Genomic DNA, 17462 nt, shown 5'->3' on the forward strand with positions numbered 1-17462 from the left:
CAGGCACGTGCAGCCATGCCTGGCTTATTATGCGGGTGCTGGAGGTTCAAATCCCGGTTCTCATTCTTGCAGAGTCATCTTCCCAGCCCAGTAAGAGCTGGGATGAGTGGAAACTTTCTTTACTGATAAAAATTGGTGGACTCACAGAAATGAGAGGGCACATATTCCTACTCATCTTAACTGCAGGAGTTCACCTTTTGAAGGAAGTTAGTGGCTCCTAGCTTCAAAGTTCCCTCAAGTGGCTCTCTTCACTGACTAGCAAATAGCAATTATCAGTGATCTCTGAATTTGATTGAGACTTCCTGAATGAATAATGTGGAAGAGCCATGATGGCTGACTCCTACTGTCAACCTTAGGCCTCCTCATACAATAGACAAACATGTACACACATACCAGAAAAAGGGAAAGGGTGCGTGTCTTTGTCAATGTTCTACTGCTGTGAAGAGACACCATGACCACAGAAACTCTTATAAATGAAAACATTTAATTGTGGGCTAGCTAACCGTTCAGAGGTTTAGTCCATTATCATCATGGAAAGTAGCATGCAGGCAGATATGGTACGGGAGAAAGGGCTGGGCTGAGAGTTCTACATCTTAATTCATAGGCAACAGGAAGTGAACTGTCTCACTCACTGGGTGTGGCTAGAGCATATATAAGAACTCAAAGGCCACCTTCACAGTGACTCACTTCCTTCATTCAGGCCACACCTCCCAATAGTGCTACTCTATTGAATGACAGGCCAGTCATTCAAACTTCAGTCTGTGGGGGTCATACCCAAACCACCACAGTACATATACATACATGAGTAACACACGCACACATGAATGATGATAAAAAGTTCCCTATATTGCACACAGGTCAGCAAATAAGGAACAATGGGACTACTGAATCCCAGGCTGACCTCCAGTCTTGTCACCTAGGCACACTCATTTTTCATATCGAGAGTATTTTTTAAAAAGACAAAGAAAAAAATTGCGATTATGCTGGAGGTAGAGAAGTACTTCTGTATTACCAAATGATCTTGATTTGGCCAAAGTGTCACGGTCTCATATCCCACCTTATGAAATGCTGATATTTACTTCAACAAAGTAATCAGAGTATTTCTTGTCTACACAGAAGCTGATTGTTTTTCCCTTAAAACTCCTGCTGTGGTTTGAGTATGGAATCTCCCTCAAAGGCTCATGCCTTAGAACATTTGGCCCCCTACTGGGGGTGGAGCTTGAGATAGACTAACTGGAGGAAGTCTGTCACTGAGGAAGCTCAGCCCCACTTCCTGCTTGCTCTCTGCCTCCAGACTGTAGATTCAAAGTGAGCAGCTGCCTCACACTCCTCCCTCCATGCCCTTCCCACAGTGATTGCTCCAGCCCCTTTAACTGTTGGCCCGCATAAATCCTTCCTCCATTAAGCTGCTTTTTCTCAGCTTTTTAATCAGGACCATGAGAGGAGCAACTGAGCATTTCCCATAAACCCCGGATATCACAGAAGACAGAGAATCCTAAAGATGATGGCATTTGATATGACTTAAGATTTTGAGTTTGAGGCCAGCCTGGTCTACAAGAGCTAATTCCAGGACAGACTCCAAACCTACAGAGAAACCCTGTCTTGAAAAATGAATATATATAGTACAATAATCAACAATTTCAGAATTTACTCATGCTCACTTCTCACAGAACAGCACCATCTAAAGGGGAGCCCTGGAGGCGCAGGGATCACAGCCTACCTGCTGCATGTGGCCCAGCACGTTTTTCCTGCAGTCAAACACCCCTTTGCCTTCCTCTGAGTAGAGCTGGTAAATGAAGTCAGTGGTGTAATTTACACTGCAGCTTTCATTTCTGAAATGAAGGTGAAAGATTCAAGTTCACTCCGGGCCGGAGAGAGAGTCTGAGGGCTTTCCGGAGAACAGCTCCAGCCAGCCAGACGACTCAAGGCTCAGGGTGCGCAGTCACGTCCCACACCAGGCCTCTGCATCTCTGCCCCTTCTCTGACTCGGTATATATTTCCCCTTCTTCCTAAAGGCCAGGAGGGCTGAAGTAAATGAATGGTGGTGTCTTGAAAACAACAATTTGTAGATTATAGAGAAAAAACAAACTATAAATAATTGTGCCCGTGTTCCTTCAATATTCATAGAATCAGCAGCAAAGGAAAGCTACTGCTGGGGTTTAGATCACATGACAGCTTCTGCCCAAGAACCCTCACCTAAAACGGAAGAACACAAATCCTTCCCGTTACCTGAGTACCAGGCCCCTCTGGATGGTGGTCTTCATTTTCTCTGTCAAGTGCTCCACATTGGACTAGAAAAGAATGTCATGTTAGTCCATCAGACAGTATGCTTACTGGGCACCTGCTGTAATACCATTTGTGCTAGAATGTAACATCAGTATGAACACGTCAGCTGCTTCTATGGCTTTAATATTTGGGGGGTATTACAGTACACAGAGTATAGTGGGTAGTGGGAAAAAAGATGGTATTGATAGTAAACCAGATAAGCTTGGAATGTGTAAGAGGTGGGGCTATGCTATTGGGTATATTTATTAGGGAATGAATACAGCCCCCATCCCCAGCTAAGTTTCCCTCTTAAAATACTTATTCTATACATTTGCCTAGCACATGCATTTCCTTCTTAATGTTCATGAGTTCGATGGTAAGTTTTCACGGTCAACGTGTCACAATCCACACCCACCTAAGAGTCTCTGGACTATCAGGCTGGGTCTGTGGGTGTGGGTGTGAAGGATTAGCTTGATTATGTCAACAGAGGAGGAAAGACACACTCATTGTGGGTGGCACCACTCCCTAGGAAGGGGATTCTGAACTATGTACAAGAGATGGCTAGCGGACAGCTAACACACAGGCATTTGCTCTCTGTGCTCTTGACTGAGCATGTGACTAGCAGTCTCGAGTTCCAGCTGCTTTGGCCTCCCTGAAATGATAGACCATACCCTGGAACTAGGAGCAAAATAAACCCTTTTTCCCTAAGTTGCTTTGCCCGGGTATTCTATCATAAGAATGGGAAACGAAGCTAAGACAGTGACAAAGTTTCAATAGGCCTAACAGATGTAATTTAAAATACCAGGTCCCATTTAAGCAAGTGATTTATACTAAACATTGGGGAAAGCATTTCATCTTTCTCAAAAGAATGACCATTTAAAAATACACACACAGCCGGGCGATGGTGGTGCACGCCTTTAATCCCAGCACTCGGGAGGCAGAGGCAGGCGGATCTCTGTGAGTTCGAGACCAACCTGGTCTACAGAGCTAGTTCCAGGACAGGCTCCAAAGCCACAGAGAAACCCTGTCTCAAAAAACCAAAAAAAAAAAAAAAAAAATACATACACATACATAAACAGAGAGAGAGAGAGAGAGAGAGAGAGAGAGAGAGAGAGAGAGGAGGTTAAGACCCTTTAAGAGCACTTTCAGGTCTTGAGAGGACCCAGCCTTTGTTCTCAGCTTCAGTGAAGCATATTGTGGCTCACAATCATCCTTAACTCCAGTTCTAGGGGATCCAGCACCCTCTTCTGGCCCATGAGGTGTTCACATACATACATACTGGCTATATATATATATATATATATATATATATATATATATATATGTATATATATGTATATATATATATACACATGCATATACATATATATATAAAATATCAATACACACAATAAGGACCCTCAACCTTTCGTATTTCGTAGTCTTGGCCACCCATCCAAAGAGCTCAAGTCCAAGCTTTGGGATTTGGAGATGACAACAGAAAAGCAAACAGCGTGCCATGTTTTCCAACACTGTCTCCAGCTTTAGGAAATAAGGTCTCTTTACTCGGCACTGTTAAACGAGGTGGTCTCGGAGTCAAGCATGGATTGACGTACCTGTAAATCTCTGATGTCAAATGGCTCTTCAAAGATGTAGGCAGCGTCGGCTCCCGCTGCGAGTCCCCCCATGTTGGCCAGGTAGCCACAGTATCCGCCCATGGTCTCAATGATGAACACCCGGCGCTTGGTCCCACTGGCCGACTGTTTGATTCGGTCACACGTCTGGCCACAGAGAAGGAGATCCGTCATTTGAATCCAGGATCTTGGCTAGTGCCACGTGTGCACTAGCCCAGGGCCTGCTCTCCCCACAAGCTGCATGACCCTCCACCAAACCTGAGCGTGCAGTAGCAAGCATTGGGTACAGAGAGGAGCGGTAGAAAACAGTGCTTAGGTGCAGCCTGGGAGTCAGAATCTCTGTGATCACCTGCGGTGGGAGCCTGGCTGGGCCATTACCCTGGAGACCCAAGTCAGCTTGCTTGCTTTTCTGTCTGAATATGTCCTCGCTGAAAGGATTTTTGCAAGTCAATACTTAGCTGGTAGAATTTATATTCCCAAAGAAATGTTGATTACCTGGTTTCCTGGATGCCATCTTCGCTTTTCTGATCTTGTTTTGTTGTGAAAAGCTCTTTGTGATATTAGGTTTGTTTACCTTAGGTATATGCTTGGGTGTTTTATAAGGGTACCTCTGTCCACAGAGAACAGCTTCTTGGACAAAGGCATCCAGAGACATCCTCCAGGTACTGGCATCAGGTTTCACACTAAAACACGACCCACCCACCGCCTTACACATGCAACACCAGTGTAGATGCTACTCATTTCTGCTCCGTATCTGTTCTGTACCTACAAAACTGACATCCATATATGCAATCCAACCAGAATGTATTCTTGCCCTCTTCAAAACCCTGCAGCACTGAACTTTTTTAAGTATGCATTAAAGCCTTTCTTTCTTTCTTTCTTTCTTTCTTTCTTTCTTTCTTTCTTTCTTTCTTTCTTTCTTTCTTTCTTTCTTTCTTTCTTTTGTGAAACAGGGTTTCTCTGTAGCTTTGGAGCCTGTCCTGGAACTAGCTCTTGTAGACCAGGCTGGTCTCGAACTCACAGAGATCCGCCTGCCTCTGCCTCCCAAGTGCTGGGATTAAAGGCGTGCGCCACCACCGCCTGGCTTGCATTAAAGCCTTTCTATGGAACGCACAGCCCTGCCAATTCCCATCACCATGTCCAACTCCCAGCTCTGGCTGCTGTCCTAACTCAGGCATATGCTGCTCTCTGAACCTCCATGGGACTGTCATACACAGGAACAGTGAAGAACTGTACATAGAAGCTCCCAAAGGTGTTCCATTCAAATGCCCCGGAATGCCTTCTCTTATGCAAGTAAGCAAACAATCTTGAGATGGGATTATTCCAGATTATCTAAGAGAGCCTTGAGTGTCATTGTAAAGTGAGCAAAGGAAGCCAGGATGTGGAAACCGGCTACTAGACAAAGGAGCGAGAAACTTCATGCTGGCTCAGAGGACGCAAGAGAAGTCGGGATTATGGCCTGCCAAGGATGCAGGTCAGAAAATTAGAAGACATAGCAACAGCCTCTCTGTCCTGGAGCTCGCACCTTGACTTCTCTGACCTCTGCCCCAGACAGCCATGAGCAAATGCTACTCTGGCCACACAACACGTGTGCAGCCATTTATTACGACCATAGGAAGCTCACTCAGACTGCATCCTGCTCTTAGCTGTGACCTGTGACCCAGTTAAAAAGTCGTTTCCTCAGGAAGACACTGAGTGACCTCCAGGACTGGACAGTCCCTATGTAGGGATCCTCGTGATTCTCTGTCCTCATTCTTTTCACCCAGTATTCTTCCTGCAATGTATGCATATTAGATTTGGGTATTTCCTCCTCTCTGGATACCATTCCTTTAAGGACAGGAACCCTAGGATGGGATAATGCCACTCCACAGCTGGCTGTGCCTGCAACACAGCAGATGCTCAACACTGAATAAAAGTGCATGAGATACTTGCCCTGCCTGTTAGTAGTCCAGAGCTAAGAGGACAGTGACAGCATGATGGGAGAAGGGACACTGGGACTGTAACAGCCACAGATCTACAGGGGAGCAGAAAGTGAGTCTTCGCACCAAAGTCCAATAACTGTCTGGTCATTTTTACATGATCACTTTGAGTTACATTTAAGAGACCATGCTTAAGAACAAACACGGGTTTTATGAAAAGCATTCGAATCTGCAATTTCTCTTGTAGATCCCCCTGCCCAAGAGTATTTACTATATGCTTTGGTGGGTGGGAAGCTCTCAATTCCCAGGCAACAGAGATGTAACCAAGGAAGAAGGATCAATGTTGTACTGAACCTCTCTCTAGGACATTCAAATACTGAAAGAGCCACTGTGTGGTCTTTGTTACAGAGCCATCCTGCAGGGTGAAGGAAAGCTGCAGATCTGCATGGCTGAGCTAAGGCAGGTGGCCAGTCAGGGAGCAAAGCCACATGGGCTACTTTTTTAATTTTTCCCAATATGTCTATTCTGTTGCCCACTAATCCACAAAACTAGTCACTTGATGTTACAAGACTATTACTAAGAAAGATGCCTTTGGACACAAGGCCCATTTATACAAATGTCTTAGTTCTGATCCAAATGGATTGTTGGCGAAACAAAAAGAAACTGATTGGACTATATCTGACATGGAAGAAAAGTCTAGGCTTTCTGTGTGCCACTGGCTGGAAGAACAAGGAGATGTGTTTGGGATGGTCTGCTCTTCCTATATGCTCTCATTACCCAAATTGCATCTGAGAACTTCAATTACCTTCTTCTAAAAATAGGAAGACATCGTAGCCATGTCTCATCCAATTATTAAAAGTAGTACTGACATGGAAAGGGCCAGCCTTTGTCATCTGCCATGTGTTAAAGGGCCTCCCTGACTTCTGGCTGAGAGCAGGAACCATTTGTGGTTCTCATCTCTTATGCTAGAACAAATGCCTCATAGCCAAGTTCATGGAGTTCCAAGGGCACAGAGTAGCATATTCTCTGGATGAGCCTCTGGGAGTGGTCCTGCTGGAAGAAGGTCAAGTTGCAGTTCAAACATAGTGACCACTCTGCTACACATACTGTCCTTCCAAAATGTAAATAAAAGGTAAGACAGTAAGGCTGTTCATCACAAAGCTCTTTTTTTTTTTTTAAGAAAATCAATAGACTTTCATGTGGGAAGAATCATGTCTTACATGTTAAGAGGTTCCCTCTCCACTTGGCCCTGACCTAAGAGAAGACATTTCTTCTAAATACTCACCGAAGAACTTAGGTAGCCAGATAGGGAAGGAGCTAGGCAATGGGTCAGGGGAAATCCTGTCCTGCTGTGTGCCAGCAGAGAAATGACTGATCCTCATTTCACTGTCAGTGAAGCCAGTGTCCAAGGCAGAAGGTTAATGTATGTTGGATCATCTAGGACTTCTACCTGTGATATCATCTGTCCATGGAGGTGTTTAGAAGGGAAAGTGCAGGGTTGTGCCTGGGCCTAAGGCATTCAATGACTGGGGTTCAATTTATAGGCTTGTTTGTGAGTCTGTTTAACACACAAAGAAATTAAACTCCAAAGAAGTCTGAATACAGGCCAGGGGAGCTTCTCACTGGTCTCAAAAGAAAAGTTTCAAGGGAGATCCTTAGAGTATGGCAATCTGTTAAGTCCCATGCTAAGATCTTAGTGGAGAATTCAGATGCTTGACCCAACTAGGCATCTCCCTCTTTTCCTGCAATTTAACTTAGAAGAAAGAACTTGGGATCTTAGAAATCTCTCCAGCAGCTGTAATTCTCTGCAAACTCTAGAGCAGGGCTTCTCAACCTTCCTTATGCTGCAGCCCTTTAATACAGGTCCTCATGTTGTGGTGATCCTCCCAAGCATAAAACTATTTCCGTTGCTACTTTATAACTGTAATTTTGCTAGTTATGAATCATAATGTAAATGTCTGATATGCAGGATATCTGATATGTGATTCCTGAGAACCACTGCTCTAGCGCCAGCTTGGATGTGAACGTCTTTAGTCAGAGGTCTGCTTGCCACTCTGAAGAGGAGCTGAGCACAATGAGACACTAACTCCACATGCCTGACTACCATCCCTTCTGCTGCTGTATAACCACTACCTGTGGCAAAGGACTTGGGAGCAAGCAGACATCCTCTTGTCTCAACAGCACCTAGTGTGTTCAGTTCTTTACCTGTGTTACAATGCGGACACTAGCACCAGCTGGTCCATCTCCCCACACAGTGTGTGGCAAGTAAAGCCACTTTCCTCTCAGAGAGTGACTTTGTCTCCTGGCGTGCCTCTCCCATCACACCAGGAAGTCTTTCCAAGCTCCTTTGTTTGAGCAGTTATATTGACCAAGCTTAATCTGAGCGCTCTTATACTTACTTGCAGGACATCTAGATCCAGTCTACTGTGCTCTCTCCTGTGACTTGTTCTCTCACCCTCCTCCAACATCTCAACCCTAACAATGGGACTTTGGACAGAAGCAGTTGACCTTACCAGCAGTGATGTCCACAGCTCTCCTATTCAGATGGTACATAAACACTATGGAGAGGCCCGTATAGAGCATTTTATCTTGAGTTAATGAAGAAAAGGCACTCACCATGAAAAACAAGGAAACACTATCGTGTTATCAAAAATGTGGCCAAAAGGTAAACATACATTTTGGTTTATTCCTTCTGAAAAAGTTTCCAATTAAGGTCAGACAGGGAAATGTTAAAGACCTTAAGTTGAAAATTGGAGCTGACAGGCAGGCTTAGGGCAGAAGAAAAACTCATTAAGGCAAAAGAAGCAAAATGTAAGTAGAAGCAGAAGGTCTCTTACCTCGATAATCACATTCAGGCTACTATCAGAACCGATAGATAAATCTGTGCCCGGGACATTGTTACTAATAGTGGCAGGCAAAACGCATATCGGGATGCAAAACTCCTCGTAGCTGTTTCGACCATCAGCCAGCATGATCGCAGCTTGGAAAGCCTGAAGCAGCAGGGCCATGGCAGTTAGAGGGGTGCCAGTAGATCATGTGCCAAGGCACTGGGCAAAAGGCAGTGACTTCAGGGATATGACAGGGAGGAAGGAACCAAGTAACCAGCAGAAAATTGGTCCGCTTGGGTCAGCAGAGCCCACGAGAGGCCTGGATTGACGTCTGAGCAGGTGGAGCGCATGCCACAACTATTCACGGGCTACTAGGTGTATCCCCCCCCCCCCCCGCGCCTTGTCCTTCTTGTCCCGCAGGAAGAAGACACAAGTGGCAGAGTCAAGGTGGTGCAAAGCAGGCAGCAAAGCAGGCATCAGGCCGAGGGGACAGGGGTGCATCGTGGGTTAGTCATTAGATGGAACAGCTGCTCCTTTCTCGGCATTACAGTGGAGGTGGAGAAAGAAAACAAAGTGGGGGGGGGGGGTGGCGCGTCTAAGCACAAAGCCAGTCCCAACACTTCTTTAGGTGAGGGTGTAGTGTGAGGAGCATATGGCTGCAAGGACGACATCAAATGACTGCCATCACCAATGCAGAGCTGGGTCACTGCACCACTGCCAACCGCTGACAGGAAAAGAGACATGCATTTTACATTACCTGCAGGTCCATCACTGAACCCACACTGGCTTCTGTGTGTCCCTCTGCTCCCCACTGGAAATACCTGTTTCCCTCCTAGAGGGGGGCAACCTTTCTGAGCCTTAGACAGTGCTTACATGAAGCGAGCTAGCTCATTTGGAACCTCAGCCACTGCTTCGGAAGGATAACTAGAAGTCTCGGAGTCGGTTGTAAAGAAGTCTCCTAGCTGCTGTACAGAGGTTTCAAATGCCTACCTCAGGTAGTCAAGCCAGGTTAGTGGGAGGATTCAGGTCTACTCACCCACAGTTCCTAAATCCAGGCAGCCCCCAGAGTAAGGCAGAGTATTTTTAGACCACTGTGGGCGGCAAGTCTGACCTGACCCATCAATCTTATTTATCCTTCTTAGTATAATCATCATCACAGGTTGCTGCATAATTATTGCTAGCCTCTAGCATGGGACTCTGTCTCCCCACAAGGCAGCTGTAACGAGTGCTGTATGTTCTTTCTGCAACCAAATCATCCTCAGATTAAAAACCTGTATGCTCCAAGGATTCTGAACAGTGGGTCAAGGACCTGGGGTAAATTAGTCCATAGAGTGTTCAGCTAAAGGTCAGACAGGGTCGCCAGCACAGGCCAGGGACAGGCTTTCCCTTATCCCCAACACAACCAACCCTCCACCTCCACCCCTAGTTGGCTCGGAGTCTCTTCACTGCTCTCCAAGTGCTCAGCCGTTTCTTGCTAAGGCTGTAGTTTTTTGAATGTGGTTTTGCATTCAAAATCATACCTTATGTCAAAGCAATCTGGGTTAGCCTGCTGGTCCGTGCCCCGACACATTTGCTAGACTCCTCAGAATTTTCTAAGAAATAGTTGTCATTTGCTTAGAACTATCTTAGCTAGATATTTATTAGGAGTACATTATACAGAAAGAAGCTGTGTCATTGAAAAGCCTCCCACCGGAAATCAGAGCACCTGGCAGGCCAGTCTTCCCTGTGGGTGGGTTAGGGCCAGGGATATATGAGGAGGGCAGGTGCCAATGGAGAGCGTTAGTGCTTAATTCCATTCTGACATAGTGATAGTTTTATTGCTGCAAGAGCTTTCTTCCCAGCATTCTGTTTCTGTTCCTCTCTAATCAACTGAAAGGAAAATGCCAGGAGGCCAGCCCTACCCAGGAAAAGAGGCAAACTGAGGAAACCATCCAAACATTCTTGCTTCTAGATCCTGCAGGGAGCAACAGCAATTTTTAAAACACCAATAAAGCCGCAGTCGACATTTTGACTGTACACACTTCAAAAGAAGATGATGCTACACAGTTATAAGGACCTAGGGTCAATTTTCTATATCCCAGCGTTCACTATTGGGGATAGGGGCTATCCTCAGGGCTGTGTCATGTCACCTTCGCGCCATTTGGTGGCAGCTCACACTTAACTTGCTTTGGTTGTATTTTTTGACTAGAACAAAGCTTTGGTGTCAATGGTAAGGAATAAAAACAAGTCCCGTTGTAAAGTCTGCAACACCAGACTTCTTTTTTTTTTTTTTTTTTTTCTCGAGACAGGGTTTCTCTGTGGCTTTGGAGCCTGTCCTGGAACTAGCTCTTGTAGACCAGGCTGGTCTCGAACTCACAGAGATTCACCTGCCTCTGCCTCCCAAGCGACTAAAGGCGTGCGCCACCACTGCCCGGCAACACCAAACGAAGTGCCTGCTTTGAGATGTAACCCAGAGGACTTATCTATTACCTTGCAGATACTGAAACCCATTCAAGGGATGCTCCTATACCTGAGTATCATTGCTCGGATATCATTCAAGGGATGCTCCTATACCTGAGTATCATTGCTGGCAAGGGGGGGAGCGATTAGCCAAGGCAAGGATCAGTTCTCAATGGCAATGATGTTGTTTAATCCAACTGGAGAGGCTCGGGTTTGCTCACCTCAAGAAGACAGACATTTTGAGACTGATTTGTCCCTGTGGTGGGGACTGTCCCCAAGGCCGTAAAGCGGTGAACAGCATTCCTGATCTCCACTCACTACATGTTAGGGATTCCTCTCTCCTACCTTTGATGACACAAAATGTCCTTCATCATTGCAGCTGTCTACTAGATATATAATCACCCAAAGCTGAGAAGTGCCTGACTTCCCAAACCTAAAGAAACGGTTCTGAGAGACAGCTATGGATGGTAAGCTCAGATGTTCTCCAGGGCTCCGGAAGAGGCTATTATCCTCTAGAAACAGGCGAGTGTAGAGAAACAGGTAACTTAGTGCATACTTGTTCTTTAGACACCTGCTTTAAGCTACCCAGTGAGGTTAGGCAACTACTCTCAGCTCCCTGCCCGTTCTATACAGGGGCTTCCTAGATGCAGCAGCAGAAGGCATGGGCGCTTTGGGTAGAGTCTCCTCACCTTCTTTTCCTAGACACAGTGTCAACCTCCCCTCATTTTTGCGGTCAGCCTAGCCTAATTCAGGTCTAACTTCCAACTATTAGAATGAACCTTCATTTGCCTTCACACCTCTTCACATTCTAGTCCTTTACCTTTGGGATACACGAACGCACTCTGGCTGGTTTCCTCGTCCTCACTCGGCTGTCAGCTCTCCAGAGAGACGGCAACATTCACTAAGGTTATCTTTCCTGGCCCAGCTTCAGTCACCCACCTTGAGATCACAGAACCAAGATGACCCGGCTCCCTGGAACCTCAGAAGCAATGAGCAACAGAGACCACACATCCACACCCACGCACCACACACCACCAAGCCTGTAGACCTCGGGAATGGCTACTGACCCACAACTCAGTGTTCGTTCTCACGCACTACCACTAGCTTTGAGAAACTCAAATGAATAAAAAAAGAAAGAAAGAAATTAAAGAAAAAAAATCACAAAATCTCTTTTAGGCAAGTAAAAGGAAGAGGGAGCAGATAACTTTTTCCCCCTTCTTCCTGGTTTGAGTTTCAAATTTTCAACAATATGTGTATATTAAATATTCAAGTCTGGGACAAAACAATTAACAGCACAGGAGCTAAGAATCGTAAGTTATAATTATGGGGAAACTATAATAAAAAGAGAGAATCTTTCCTTCATGCCTGACAGTGCACACGGGATATCCACAAGGAGAGAAATACCCACCTTGGATAGCATCTGCAGAGGCTCCCACTAACTGTGACTGACAGTATGCAGGAGGGTCCAACCTTCCACCGTCTTGGCAGGACGCTGCCATCTACAAAGTTCACACTCAAGAACCATGCAATACCATTTCCAAAAATAATTAGCAGAAATAATTCTCATAATATTTCAAATGCCTTCATAATTCTTTTTTGGCTAGGCCACATTCATTGCTGCTCTAGGGCACAGGCCATCCACAGGTGTGTCAGAAGCACCTGCAAGCGGACTTCTAATTAGATGACAAGGAGCTTGTGAAGAAGAAACTCCAATTGCTTCCCCTGCAAATTCCTCCTATGTAAACTGTAGGCTGTAATTCAGCATCTGGAGTGCACAAAGCCCTGGGTCCCAATCCATTTTGCGACAGACACTCTTCTGTCCATTCACAGAGGAAGATCCGTCAAGAGCCGGAATCCATCAACAGCAACAACAAAAGCAATAGCAGCAGTCACCAGACAGCACATGCAACATAGAAGGAGAAGTTAGTGATGGAAAATAGATAAACGGGACATTGCCTCCAAGACACACCAGGCATGAGCCTCATTAAACAGAAAGAGAAACGTTTCCGAAATTCAGAAAAGCAAGAAATCAGCGCTAAGCGTTACTTACCATTCTGTGATATATCGGAAAAGCAATGGGGATTTTTATCTACCAGTGCTAGAAATGAGTTGGGTGTCAAGAGCTTAAAAAAAAATCAAAACCCTACAAAAATATGTATACTTCTCCCAGAAAAAAAAAAAAAAGGCTTAAAAGAGTTAATGAAAACTGTTGGAATTCTGATTTAGCGATCTCCAACTCCCAAAGGAATGAACAAGTCTAATTTACAAATAACGCTGAAATGTGTATATTTTGTTACGTGGTTTTTACAAAGAGAAAAAAACAATAAAAAAGCATCAATGCTTTTGACTTAAGATTGCCAATTTATAAAAGGGGAAAAAGCAACAATAACAAACATAGCCAAAACTCCAGTGAAGTGCCAACAGGTGTTTCAGAAAATAGCATTATGAATTATTTAGTTCTATCTCTACCCTTAAACATAGAGTAGAGAATGTTGGACACAGGATTTAAGTGCAATAAAAGGTTTACAGGCTGAAAGGAAATTATATTCAGCCAAAACTTAGAAAACACTACATTGAGTATCAGATTAGAAAACACAGTGATTTAGCCCTGCTTGAGCTCGAGTGAGCTGTCACTCCACGGGTCTTGGCAACAGAGTGACATTGGGCTAGCAGCTGCTTGGGAGGACCCTTGGAAATAATTGGAGTGGAGTAAATGAGATCAAGGACTTTCAGAGTCCAAAAGAACTTTTAAAATGTGCTTTCCTGAAACAAAAGTATTTAGTGCCCAACTGGTAGCTGGTAAAAGGCTACTTCTAGTGCCCTGGTAGATAAAAGGGTCCAGGCCTTGGGTTAGCATCAGCTGCACCTGCTTTGCTGGCAACACGCGCACTTACGTCTGTGATAGTGTTCAGAGCCGTGTCTGCCCCGATGCTGAAATCGGAACCCGGCACATTGTTGGAGACAGTAGCGGGAACCATAACCATAGGGACACAGAACTCCTCGTGTTTCTCCCGGGCAGCTGCCAGCTCTAGGAGTCCCAGGTAGGCCTGTCGGACGAGTGTGTGTGATTGTGGGGCCAGGGACACAGAGGGGGACATGGACAGTATGTGCCTGAGAGTGAGCAAGCGTGCGAGAGTCTCAGGGAACTACTGCCACCACAGTGCACAGGGTACAGTACGGAGACCAGGGACTACTGAAAAATCAACACAGGTGAGTTAAGGGAACAAACAAGGACAAGCAGTTTCCCAGGCACAAAGAGGAGACGCTGTATTAGCATATAGTAGTAGTAAGACTAAAGGCCTCTCTTAGCTAGACTTAGAATTTGAGTCTAGCTATGTGAAGTTCTCACATGTCTTTAAGTAAATCAAGGTTTCTGTGAGACTCACCCCCATTGAACAGGATGTAATTAAGGACTATAGTCCAATATGACTTCTTAAAAAATTCTGAAAAAAAAAAAACTAACCCTATAACCACCTTCCTTTCTAAATCATCAGTGAGTTTCAAATGCAAAGTATGGAATTATATCTCCAGGTTGATAACAAACCAGAAAGCATCAAACTGAGTCCCAGTAGATTGGTCAAACTTGTGCCAGGGCGGTTAATTTACTTTATCAGAACCAGACCAGGCTTGTGCTACATACATCTCACTGATCTGCCGTTCTGCTCTACAGGGCTACCAGGTTGGGTATTAAAATCCTGGTTCCTGAGGAACAGTCAATAAGACCAGATATATGTGAAACAAACACGGGACTACAACTTAAACCTCCAAAACCAACAGGCGGGGAGACAGACAACAACGTACCTCAAATCCACCAATGATTAGAAGCGCGCTGATACTGTGGGAACGCATCTGTTTGGCAATACTCTCCAAGTGCTTTCCAGGTAGGGTGCTGAGGACAGACAGAACAAGAGGTGAGAGCACACCCACATGCTGGGATTGTCTACCCACTCGTTGGGAGTCTCGTCTCCCAACTCCCACCTATGTCTGAACTCAGTGGCATGAAAGGTAGAGTGGACAGTTGGGCTACTTTCCGATGGTTCCACAGTTGACAGCACCTAGGATAGCGGAGTCCTGGAGAATGATCACTAAAGGCAGGAACAGCAAGCTATTAGGTCCCCAAAGAGCGTTTTTTGCAAAAGCAGGAGAACTGGGGGACTTAGCTCAGTGGTAAAGTATTTGCCTAACATGTGCAAAGCACTAAATTTAATCCAATCCACCAAATATAAGCAGACAGACAGAAATAATGCTACCCCAGAGGACTTATGCTGCCTCCACAAGGTGTGGCGGTGCATACCTAGAACCTCAGCACTCAAGGTGGAAGCAGGATTCATGAGTTCAAGACCAGTCTGAGCTCCAGGAGACATAGTGAAATCCAGAACAGACTGAGCTACACATTAAGACCCTGCCTCAAAAGAGCCAAAACAATTGCGCTGGCTCATGAGGAAAAAGAAAATATACAATAGTTTATGACATCAATAGCAATTGTTGACATAGAAATTTCCATTTTCCAAAATATATGCATGTGCATATGTGTATGTGTGTATATATAGTATAATATATTTTGATATATTTATGTGTATATAAATAATACAATAATATATAACATGTTAACTATTCTGATATATTTATGTGTATATAAATAATACAATAATATATAACATGTTAACTGATATATATTTCCTTTAATGTATGCTATGTATATATATATGCATATACATCAATTTACTTTCTTTCAAAACCACATCCACCTACATTCCTCTTCTATACGGTCACCTATTTCCAAAGACACAGTCAGCAGGGACACCACTAAGCAAAGGAAGGTGACTCACACCTGATTCTAGCATTTCACCTGAAAACCACCCCGATCTACTTTTTATGCTTAAAGAAGAGAATGAAGTACTTATACTGCTGGCAGACAAATGTAAGTTTAAGATGACGCTATTGGAATATGGAAATAGAACAGAGAAAATCGCAACAAACAAATGAATATGTGCAAGGGGCAAACTGGGCCTCTGCAGCAAGTGTCTCTGTCAGCTCATTCCCACACTGCCAAAGAGTGATGCTCAGGTTCCGTAACGAGGAGCACACCTGGCTTGCATAACCTTCAGTCTACTGGGGCTTTGCCATCCAAAGAACCCATTCCGTGGCACCAAGGAAAATGATCCAGATGGTTGGGAGCCACCCTGTGGAATCCCCACCTGTCTAGGTGGCAGCAGAAGCCCTGATTTTAAAGTGAGCAAAAAAAAAAAAAAAAGTTGGCTTGATTCTTCTCAGACTATAATAAGCCACAATGACATAGAGCCCAATACCTAAAAACTACTTTCCTTCCATACAAAAGAAAAAAAAGTTCCAATAACAGCTGGTAATAATACTTGCATCCTGGAAATAACCAAAGATAAATTAGGGTTGGACCTAACAACATAACACACTTTGTTAAAATGCCTTAATCCCATCTATGTAGATAAAAGAAGGATTCTTTTTTTAAGTCAGAAAAACATGATTTTAAATTAGCAATACTCAGGTAATTTCTTCAGCTATGCAACTTAGCTTGGAGTCACTGTGCACTGTGTCACTCAGTTCGGTTAGACCCAGACACAATGCACCTTTCGCAACACTGAAATATGTGCTTGTTCACATGACAGTACAGGTAATGACAGGTAATCATCTCTCATTTTCATGACTAGAGTGGGGCAGAAGCTTTTCACATCCACGTATGTGGAAATATGGAATGAATGGAATTTTAGAGTGCTGGGGATTGAACCTAAGGCCTCATGGATGATACGCACACACTAACCAGTGAGGTACGTATTCAATCCAACCTGCGCCCCTCCCCCCACTCCTGGCACTGAGCTCCCTACAGCATGGCTGAGTTCCTGGAGCAATGGCAGACAGTATCCCTGCTTCATTAGGTGTCACGATTGACACATCTAGCCACTCTCTCTAGCAGGTGCTTCTTCCTTCTTTGTTAACAACTACTGGATGGATCAACAGTTAAGAACACTTGCTGCTCTTGCAGAGGATTGGGTTTTGGTTCCCAGAACCCACACGGCGGCTCACAACCATCTTTACTTCCAGCTCCAGGTGAACCAACGCCTTCACACATGACGCACATACATAGAGACAAAACACTCATACACATAAGCTGAAAACAAAATAAGCAGAACTTCTTTAAGAGTTAAAATTTAGAAATTACCGTTTTGTCCCAAGAATGGACCCTCCTTGTCCAGTCCATCCTCCAACATCTCCCCACCTGATTTCTTTTACCTAAATTTCAAACATAAGAGTGAAACAGCTGAAATAGAGGAAGAAAAAAAGGCAGGAACCAAAGGCTCTGAAAACAGCACAAGGTTCTGAACTCTCTCACAGGCTGAGTTCCCAGAGAGATTGGTTAGGCTGCA

At 44.7% G+C, this 17462-nt stretch overlaps 1 protein-coding gene across 2 annotated transcripts in view; it reads right to left on the reverse strand.

Annotated features, from left to right (window-relative positions):
* Positions 1 to 17462, reverse strand: part of Pfkp (phosphofructokinase, platelet) — a 66527-nt gene that overhangs the window by 4557 nt on the left and 44508 nt on the right. Inside the window, exons 14-20 of one of the 2 annotated variants that reach the window (XM_057786946.1) lie at positions 17258 to 17328; positions 14866 to 14953; positions 13959 to 14111; positions 8635 to 8787; positions 3861 to 4025; positions 2230 to 2291; positions 1721 to 1832 (exon numbers count right to left, since the gene is read on the reverse strand). In XM_057786946.1, the coding sequence (XP_057642929.1) occupies positions 1721 to 1832; positions 2230 to 2291; positions 3861 to 4025; positions 8635 to 8787; positions 13959 to 14111; positions 14866 to 14953; positions 17258 to 17328 (804 nt within the window). The remainder of the gene's footprint in view (positions 1 to 1720; positions 1833 to 2229; positions 2292 to 3860; positions 4026 to 8634; positions 8788 to 13958; positions 14112 to 14865; positions 14954 to 17257; positions 17329 to 17462) is intronic. The other variant, XM_057786945.1, reaches the window with a different exon arrangement.

The sequence above is a fragment of the Chionomys nivalis genome, chromosome 13 (assembly GCF_950005125.1).
Source record: "Chionomys nivalis chromosome 13, mChiNiv1.1, whole genome shotgun sequence".
Lineage (NCBI taxonomy): Eukaryota > Metazoa > Chordata > Mammalia > Rodentia > Cricetidae > Chionomys > Chionomys nivalis.